Below are 10,300 nucleotides of genomic sequence, written 5' to 3'. Positions count from 1 at the left end.
AATGTGGAAAATTCTAGTTGTCATCAGCGATCCTGTTGTTTTTTTTTCGAGAAGTTCTACTAATTTTATGAGAATTTACAGACTCGTCTGACGGCTCTCTCCCCCGCCCCGTTTCAAAAATACTCTGTATGTAGGAGTGTTGATAAAAATTTCACTTTCGTTTTCGAAATCTCATTCAAAACAAAAACCAACAACAAGTGGAAGTGATCTCTGTCTGGAACTCTATATATAGTAGTCTAGAAAAGTTTATTGCTCCAGAAACTCCAAAAGGACCCAAATGAAAATATAATGTGAGTGAATGATATATGTTTCTGCTTCTCAAATATTTACATAATGATTAATGTGGTTTGTTTAACTTGAATAAAATATATGAATATAAAGTCCAAAATTATCATTATCAAACATGTTTCACAATATCCATCACAATATTAGCTATATTGATATTAGAATTTTTTCCTATTATATTTTTCCCTTATTTTGTAAGTAGCTGGCCAGGACAATGATAGATTGGTTTGTTGTTTGCCTCTTTAAAGCTAAGCCCATACATTGACAGTGGTACCATTGCGGACAACGATCACAATTAATCCAGTCTGTTGACTGATCCGACTCTGTCTTACGAGAGATGCAAACCTGAAAAAAAAAAGAAACTGATTTTTAACATTCATTATGCCTTGAGCCTAAAAATAATGTCAATAAGGGTTGGCGTTATAAAAGCCAATAACAGAGAGCATAGCATAAAGTTGTTTTTTCGCTATAGTTATACCTGAAAGAACTGAGAAACTTACAGGGCAAGTGTCATAAAACTTTTGGAAGTTCTTTTTTTTGTTGAGTAAGCAAAACCCAACCAACATACGATATATTTCCTTGCGCATGGTTATGGTGTTAAAATGTTCTTCAATGGACCTTCCTAAAAATAAAAGCAAAGTACATAAAGAAGCTTATTTTGAAGAAGCGACTTTGGAAAATTTTGTCTAAACTAGCCCAATAGACCAACGTTAGTTCATGTCCAAGTATAGTTGGTCTAATGTCAATATCCCTCTTCTAATTTCGACACCCTTCTTTAGAGGGAATTAGAGATAGGAACAATAGACGCTGAAAAAGGTCGGAATCACTGATTGACTTTGATTACCGCGATCAGAGAGGAGGAGAAGATTGGGGGTTTAGTGCAGTGCTGCAAATAAGGAATTTCAAGTTGGCCGGTGATTACTCAATCAGAAAGTACTAATAATGAAACCATCAAAATTTCACGTAAAAATACACACATATTAGCTTAAAAATTATTTGCAGCACTGTAGTGCTTTATTTTCACCTGTGCATAGTTGTCTTGCATAAAAACTTGCAAAAACACCACAGTTTTTCAAATCTTTCTGTAAGGAATGTGCTTTTTTTTTCACAACAACATTTCTTTTACGAAATTTTTGTGAAAATAGCATCATCCCAACTTTTTCACAGAATCTGTGGTTGCTATTATGTTTTACATCAATTTCAGACGTTAACGGGTCTAGAATCCACATTTCCTCCTTGTCAATGCATAGGACAAGGAGTATCCAATGATTGTCCTCTGGATTGCATGGACAAAATACAAGTTTGACTTCTGAAAGTGTTGTTCCATTCCAAAGTTTCTGTAATGAAGAACATTTGAGATATTACAAATTTATAGAGACAAATAAATCAACATTTCACATGGGCAAATTCTATTGGTGCACACAAACAATAGTGATCTTAGAATCAATTGGAAATAATTTAAATAAGACACTTCCCATTATTTTTTGCGTTTGAGGAAAAAATTCTTCTAATAGTTTACCGAGACAGTTCTATCCTTTGATAGAGCCAATGCTATAGCAGCCTCACAGTATGTCACATCTGTCCGTCCTTGACACAGCATGAATAGATAGGCTGCAATGACTTCACCCTGGAGCCATCCTTCTTTCAGGTGTTTTGATAAGGATCTCGTTTGTTTAGTATTCCACGTTTCTTCCAACGTCATGATGGATAAAAACGTCAATTCATGTGGCCCAATACTAAAATTAATTTTGTTTAAAGCTCAAAATTTTGCGACTCCATAATATCATTTTTTAGCAAGCCCCCAGAAAAAAAAAACCTGTAAAATAACTAGAATCAGCAGGGGTCTTGATATCTATGCCTATTTTGAATCATTTTACATATATACCTTTAAAAGCTTTTTATTAATGTCTGCGACTTTGATTTCATCTGTTATATTTGATGGGATTTTTTTGTTTGTCATTTTCTTCATCTTGGGAGGGTTGCACGATGTTGCTTGTTGCCTATCTGATTTTGATTTGTCTGAAAGTTCAACTGTTGTCTTCAAATTGTCTCCTTGGAATTTCATTTCGTCTCTAAAACAATAAACAATTCAACAAAAGGTTTATGGAATATCAATAATAAAAAAAGAAGTATATAAAAAATAAGGTATCACAAACTGTATAATTTTAAAGAATATTTTTGAAAAAAATCACACCTTTCTTTCATACCACTGACATAAATATCATCTGTTGCCTTCAACTTGTCACCTTGGAATTCGATTTCGTCTCTGAAACAATAAATAATTTGAAAGAATATTCATGGAGAAGCAATGATAAATTAAAGTATGTAAAAGAAATAAATATCACACCCCATACCATTGTATTTTTGGAAATAAAATCACACCTTTCTGTCATACCAATATCATAAATATCTTCATCGTCGTCTATCACGATTTCTTCCTCTACATTGACTTCAGATTTAGATTGTAAACTACGATTCTCCTCAATCCTTAAAACCTTTGCTGCGGCCATATTTTCTGCGGCAATACCAACACGATTTGGTTGTTTCCTTTTCCTTTTGGGCAGTGTATCATATCTAAATGATTTAAAATACTATTTTTACAAAAAGTCAATTAACCAAATTGACCAATGAAATCCAATAGATCCCTAACTCAAAGTTAGCATATTATAAAAGCAAAGTCTTTGGCATCAGGGACAGATTGTAAATTTCTATACCTAGTTTTCTTTTTTGGTTGTCCAATCACTTTTTTCTCTTTTTCTTTTTCCAGGAGTAATCCATGATCTTGTGATGCTGCAACCTTCATCTCACGGTAGACCTGTTCTAGAACACTGGTGTTGACTTCAAGAACGTCTTTATTTTTAACCAGGTATGACAAAGTGTTTATTTCTTTTATGATGTCTCGCATTTTTTCCTGCTCTGTCAATATGCTTTTGGACTGTGATTTTACCTCCTTTGTATTATTGTTGCTGTCGGCTATCATTGGAATTTCATTCTCAAAATCATCAGGTATTGCACTCTCAGGTTCACTTTCATCTTTTGTGGGTACCTTTAATGTGAATGAATTGAAATAACTAAAACAAACATTTTTTTAAGATTTTTTATTTTGACAACCTGATCATCAAGTATCAACCTTAGTAACGATTAAACATTAATATTTTGCAACATACCTCAGCTTTCAGTCCAATTGCTTCAAAATCTAGATTGAAGAAAACAGAGTTCCTGTAGACATCAATGAAAGATTCCCAAGAAATTTCTTCAACATTCTTGAGGACTGACATCATATGCTTGCAAGGTAATGAGGACCGTCTCCAGCTCATACACGTGCACGAGGGAAGATTCTCATCATCTCCAAAGTGGACCTCGTATTTCGTACTGCCATTCTCACTTTTTACGTGGAATATTTTGCCTTCCTTTGAAATGTCTTCATGATGAAGATCTGATGCTGCCTGGATCTTCTTGACACAGTGTTTGATAAATTGTTTTGGTCGTTCATGAAGCCATTTTGGTAAGGCGCTGTTGTAGACTTTGTATGTACTGCTGCATTCTTTGTTCTTATTGAGATATCTAAACGAGAAGATTTGACTTTTTTAATTTTTTTTTAACTGACACTACATTTTTAGTGTTCTATAAACAAAATACCCATCATTTACAAGAAAGTATTATTTTGAAAAAGTAGATATTATTTACCCTCTATACTTTTGTGGTAGAAATTGTTCAACCAGCACAGTCATCATCCCACTCAGTGACTTGTCTCTGTATGCCTTGAGGTACTTATGTTTGAATGTTTTGTTTTGAGTTTCAGTACCATTGTTTGTGTTTACAGCTACTTCAATCAAATTGAGTCGAAAGGCAGCTACCCACTTCTATTAAGAAAAATACAGAAACAGAACCAATGATTTATAACCTTTAATAATTAAGGAATCATAAGCAGCTTTTAAGGAATATTTAGTGGTGAGGAAAGTGATTTTTACCTCGTGTAACGGAAGCCAAGTCACACCAATCCAATTTCTAAAGTGTTGATGTTCTTTCCAAATATTGCTATTCTTCAATTCCTTCACAGAGTCTTCAAAAGATTTCACTGTGGAAGCATTTGCTATCTTCCGTAACATCGCCAACACTTCGTCTTGAAGTAGCTTCATACCATTATCTCCTTTCCTCAACCATCTTGTCCAGGCTTGCTCTCTGTGAAAATCGCAGATTAGGATCCAACAATCTATGAAAGAGATTAGATTCAGAGATGAATGACATCTTCATTGTATGTAGGAATAAGCAAAAATCGAATCGTTGAACCAGATGGAACCAGAATAAAGAAAGTTGCGATGTTAGAAAACCGCGAATTAAATACTGTTTAAATATCTATCTATGAAATACCTGGAAACATGGTCTCTATAGATTTGATCTCAGCCTCACAATTATCGATCATAAAGGTTTTCGGATCCCACTCTGGTGTCCATCGTTTGATTATTGAGAGGGCCTCTAAGATGGTTTCATATCTCTCATCTTGTGTCGCAAATGACGCTACCACCTGATAGTCTACATTAGTCTTCACCACCACAAAGAACAAAGGCACTGCATACTTTGTGGTTTTATGGGTTGCGTCTAGCAGCGACATTTTGTTCCCATACCTTCTTAGTAGTCTTTGTTGGCTTTTTGTCTGGTGCACGATCAAAAGCTGGCTTCCATTCTCTGTTTTATTGTCTTCCAAATCCGAATCGTTATCCTGAAAGGATATAGCCCTTGTTATTGAAAAATATTGAAAGATGAAAGGTAAGGTCATTCATTGTTTCTGTGGAAACTTAGTGCTGGCCCTCCTCCCTCTCAAATAGATGAAATTATTCATAAACTTACAATCCTCACACCATTTTCATTAAACCACAATTGTTCTTTAACGCCAGGTTTTGATCCTTTTATGAAAGGCCTATAGTGAAAATGATCTTCAGGATACTCCTCTTTCCACTTGTGGATGAGCTGGTCGAGATTTTCCTGATCAATTTTCGAAAATTTTAGTCGGTTCTCTTCATTCAAAATGTGATTTGCAACGTCTTTTGGTTTTGGATAATACCGTCTGTTGGTTTTTGGTGGTGGAGTTTTCCCTTTAAATAAGACATTCTTGACGAATCTGTCGATGTTTCTGACCATTTCATTTGTGTCGTGTGTTCCATCCCGCACAAGTTCTTTGATATGACTGATGATCTGTCTGTCCACTTGTTGGGATAATCCTCCGAACTGAATTGAATAAAGAAATAAAGAAGAAACCAAATATATAAGTTTGTCTAGTTGAAATTCGACCTCGATGATTAAAAATAAACGAGTATGATAAAAATTTAACAATTTTGACAATGTACATACCTCGTCAACGGTATGACCTGAATGCTCAGATACATCAGGAAACGACCCATAAATCAACCTTTCTGTTTCCATCTCGTTGCGCGCCTCTGCCCATTCCTTCTTGATTTTTTCCCTGATTGTGCGTTTACAACCTTCAGTGTTCTTCTTTGCCTGTTTGAAAAAAGAAACATGGAAACATCTAATTAACGAGATTAGGTAAGACGGACAAAATTACAGACTATAGCATAGAGTTGGTGTTTTTTTTCACTACTGCAAAAAAGGAATCTAAACTTGCCTTAAAAGATGGAAACTTCACAATATCGCGTAACACTATTTCAGCAGGACAGTTCATTTTCTTCGTGTTTTGTGCAAGGAATCTGCTGGCTCCAGTGTAATGGTCATTCTTCATCTGAAAACATAAGAAAATTAACATGTAATACACGCTTTTTCATTTATAATAGATTTAGACCCTCAGAACAAGAGCTTGAATGTTTGGATTGATAAAAATATAAGAACAATTTCAGGCCAAGCAAAAATTATAATAAAACAAATTATGTAATACGCAAGAACTCATTAATTTTTCAGAATTAATCATGAAATAATCCTGCGAATGTTTTTACCTGCTCAAGTTTATTTTCTTTGTATTTCTTTTTAGAATAAATTCCTCTATCAGGACCATGAGTGCAAGCAAGTCTTTTCCTCGCCAGGATGATGAATGGAACGCCAGTAAATGGGATTTCTTGCGGGTGATTTTTATTTTTGACATCTTCAAATAAAATTTTGTGTCCCTCCAGATCAAAATCTATAAAAAGTCAAATATATAAAGGGTTCAAATTTACAAAATGCATGCATAACCGCTTGAATAAGAAGTCGTAGCATCGAGTTACAAACTATCTTACCTTCCTTTCTATAAGATAGCTCTTCTGCACGGGACACAAACTTTGTGTTTGTTTCGATCTCGAGGTTTTCAATTGCCCTCTCAGCTTCCTTGTCATCTCTGAAAACTCTTGCTCTTCCTTAAATGGAATAATGATAAAAATCATTTAAGATTTATTTACCGCAATTTGATTCAAATTCATCAGAAATACAGTGGAAGAAATACTAAACGTAGAATCGTAGATAAAACCTATATTCATTCTAATACCTTGCATATTTTGAGGAATGTTTTCATTCTCTTCTTCAGGATCGATGACATCCCCATTTTCAGCAATCAAAGACGGCTCCTCTGGATCTAATGTTTGAGAACCCTCTGTTGTATCTGATGCCAAAGATATCGAATCGGATGATGTTGGTGATCCTCCTGATTGAGCCAACAATACTGGAGGTACAGGGGATGATGCTGGAGATGACGATGAAAAAACGATCAGGTCTTGTTCATCAATGTCTGTAAAGGAAAGATTGAAGTTAAATCCTAAAAGAACTCAACGATATATACTTTTTTTAAATTTTGGCTTTAAAATGTTGAAAATTTTTGGCTTTAAAATTTTTTAAATCTTGTTACGATAATATTTTATTTCAGTCACTTAATTTGAAAAGAAAAAATAAAGGAAACTTGAAATTGAGATTAAAGTGTAAATTAAGATCCAAATAACAAATAGTCAACTCACCGGCTCTGTCAATGTTACTGTCATACTTTTAATGTCACGTAGAAGTCATTGTCATTAGGTGTACAGTCTGGTCAAATTTAAAGATATTGTAAAAGTGTCATCATGTACGATAGTCACTGGCCGTCAGAAATATATTAATATTTTCATCTACTTCAATCACCATTTTTATAAAATCCTCGTCATCCATTTTTGAAAAAAAAGCTCTAAAAAATTTTATCACTGGATAATGCTGAATTTCCCTCATCTACCCTCCCTTTCAATAAAAAAGTCAAGCCACCCAAAAGAAAGTGGACACCAAAAGTAGCCCGTACCAAACTCGCTGACTAAAAAGATAATGCAAAGCTCGGTTCCTTATGGTTAGAGACTCTCATATGGCTGATGCTAATTTAAAAAAGTATTTAAATCGTTTCGCTTGTTTGATACAGGCTAACATACATCTTAGGTTAAATAACCGCTTGTGGTTTTTTCTATAAACTGAGTTGTGGAGCAATCCTTGAAAAATCTGTTCATTTTGCATATTATCGGAACCTGAGATCTAGAAAATAAAGGAATGTGGTCTAAATCCATGGAAATCAATATGATAATATTTTCCCACCAATATAAAACAGCAAAATATATTTTAAAATTACAAAAAATAAGCTTACCATTACCAGCAGCAGACCTGGACGGAGTAGATTCTTCTTCGTCAGACTCAGTTGAGTTGTTGTCACAGTCGGAGCTACTGGAGCTACTAGATGTGGTTAAAGCATTAACCAAGGATAAAAATTTCTCCCTCCCGCTAATTTTTCTCGAACCTTTTGCACCTTTTTTTCTCATATTTTTTTTCTTCACAGAGTTTTTATTTCAGATTTTTACTCTCTCGGTGCTCTCTTATGGCGCGCCAAAAGGCTTTTTAATACTAACTTTTTTTTATAATACTAACTTTTATTTATAATACCAACTTTTTTTTATAATACCAACTTTTTTTTATAATATCAATTTTTCTTTTATAATACCAACTTTTTTTTTATAATACCAACTTTTTTTTATATTACCAACTTTTTTTATTATAATACCAACTTTTTTTTTATAGTACCAACTTTTTTTTTAGTTTTCATAACACCAATTTTTGTCTCGCTTACTATGCGTGTATAATCGATCAAGTGTAGAAAGAGTCTTAGCGCGATTACACCTAGCCTGGAGACCACTTAAGGTTTTTTGATAGACTGGATGATGCCATTTCACAGTCGCGAAGCGTAATGGGTAATCAGGGCCACTGCACGCTGATGACGACTTATTATTGGTCCAAAGTTTTGAAAAAATTTAAAGATTCAGCGTCATTGAAATCAACAAAATGCAAAGTTAAGCCAAAAGTAGACTCTAGTCTAGATTACACTAGGCTCGATGAAGCTCGTGGGCGGCCGCCAATACGCCAGCCAGCCATCGAAATGTTAGACGAGAGTCTAACGCTGAACTACCAGCAGTCTTTGGACCTTTACCCAAGCAGCCAACAGCCAAGTCAAGGGCAGGACATCCATGATGACCATGTGCCTCATGTAGATTTTCCAGTGAAGAACTGTAAAGGCCCGTCTACATGGTGAAAAAAGAAAATTGACTAAGCGAGACCAAAAAAATTGATATTATAAAAATGAAAGTTAGTGTTATAAAAAAAAGTTGATATTATAAAAAAAGTTGGTATTATAAAAAAAAGTTGCTATTTAAAAAAAAAATCTGATATTATAAAAATGAAAGTTTGTATTATAATAAAAAGTTGGTATTATAAAAAAAAGTTGATACTATAAAAATGAAAGTTGGTATTATAAAAGTGAAAGTTGGTATTATAAAAAAAATTTAGTATTATAAAAGAAAGTTGATATTATAAAAAAAAGTTAGTATTAAAAAGCCTTTTGGCGCGCCATACTCTCTCCATAGAAGGAAACAGAACATGTGTTGAAGTAGAAACTTTATATTATTTCCCGCGCATTTCATAACATTACATCATGTTAATACGTCACGAGTTTATTCTGGTCTGTAAATTTAATATCCGCGCAATTCGAGACTTAGAATTTCTGTGGAAAAAAAACAACAGGATCGTTGATGACAACTAGAATTTTCCATGAAATGTGTGTAATTTTATCAATGTTGATGGCTTGTTGATTATTTAAAGAAAAAAGATAACAGGTATAACTTTTTCTAATCCTGGAATATCGAGGTTCCAGCTACACTGAGAGTAGCTAGGAATAAGGGTGGTTTTTCACTACCCTAGATAGATAAGTGGTTCTCATCAACGGTCCTTTTCATAAATTTCTAAGGGTTGTAAAAAATATATATACAATGAAGATTCATGCTTAAAACACGGTTGGTTCGAAACGCAGGACATAGGACCCAGGAGGCAGGACACAGGACGCAGGTCAGTGCTGACAGGTCAGCTTTAATTGCTGTAAAAGACAAAGAAAATGTTTGAAAAACACTTGTAATTGTTAGAAATATCATTCTGAAGGTACTTTATTGATCTGGGACCTTTTTAAAGGTCAAAATCTATCCACATGCTTGCCACGTGCTTTTCCATTTTGTGCCGTGTATAACACGGACCTGTAATACTTGTATTATATATTACACATAAATCATGCATGTATAGTAGCAGTTATCTTTTCAATGTCATTGACATGTGACATATATGTTATACACAAAATACATGTGTTAAAAATATTTATCTCATGCCCCAACAGGAAAATAGCTATTTCACAATCGCTATATCATATCTCATTATATCTCCTGCATCACCTTGGGTATGATAACAAAAATTGACTAAAATAGCGTCAAAGGTTTGTATTTTATTAATATATCAATATTTTCATTCCCTATCTCGTATTTTTGATGAAAATGACGTCACTAATTTCATATCTCTAAAACAGCTCTCTTGGAGCATTTAATGTTTTCAAAATATATAAATCTATATCTACTTGCACCATCATCATCCTATTGAGCATGAAAAAACATTTTGTTGTAAACTGATGTACACACCTTGTATTTTGTGCTAGCGTCATCATTTACATAATTTAAATGTCATTTTGTCAATATTTAGGATTGATGGCTTGTCA

At 33.9% G+C, this 10,300-nt stretch overlaps 1 protein-coding gene and 1 long non-coding RNA gene across 2 annotated transcripts; one reads left to right on the top strand and one right to left on the bottom strand.

Moving 5' to 3' along the window:
* Positions 1-203: 203 nt before the first annotated feature.
* On the top strand, positions 204-7,022 carry LOC136817203 (uncharacterized). The gene is made up of 4 exons (XR_010848047.1): positions 204-290; positions 3,053-3,151; positions 6,269-6,359; positions 6,797-7,022. It is a non-coding gene; the product is annotated as an uncharacterized lncRNA (long non-coding RNA).
* LOC136817235 (uncharacterized) lies at positions 3,417-6,187 on the bottom strand. The gene is made up of 8 exons (XM_067073571.1): positions 6,176-6,187; positions 5,909-6,022; positions 5,635-5,784; positions 5,134-5,511; positions 4,657-5,005; positions 4,257-4,498; positions 3,973-4,148; positions 3,417-3,849 (listed from the first exon to the last, which is right to left on the bottom strand). Exons 1-8 carry the CDS (start codon positions 6,185-6,187, stop codon positions 3,417-3,419), a joined length of 1,854 nt encoding a protein of 617 aa, XP_066929672.1.
* Positions 7,023-10,300: the final 3,278 nt, after the last annotated feature.

The sequence above is a fragment of the Clytia hemisphaerica genome, unplaced genomic scaffold (genome assembly GCF_902728285.1).
Source record: "Clytia hemisphaerica strain Z4C2 unplaced genomic scaffold, Clytia hemisphaerica genome assembly, whole genome shotgun sequence".
Classification (NCBI taxonomy): domain Eukaryota; kingdom Metazoa; phylum Cnidaria; class Hydrozoa; order Leptothecata; family Clytiidae; genus Clytia; species Clytia hemisphaerica.
This window is presented reverse-complemented; position numbering and strand designations above follow the sequence as displayed.

Excerpts from the sequence above, each read along its gene's own strand:
- LOC136817235 (XM_067073571.1), bottom strand. Across the intron at positions 5,785-5,908 it reads TGAAGTTTCCATCTTTTAAG|GCAAAGAAGAACACTGAAGG; the intron begins GCAAGTTTAGAT and ends TTTTTCAAACAG. Across the intron at positions 5,512-5,634 it reads CAGGTCATACCGTTGACGAG|TTCGGAGGATTATCCCAACA; the intron begins GTATGTACATTG and ends TATTCAATTCAG.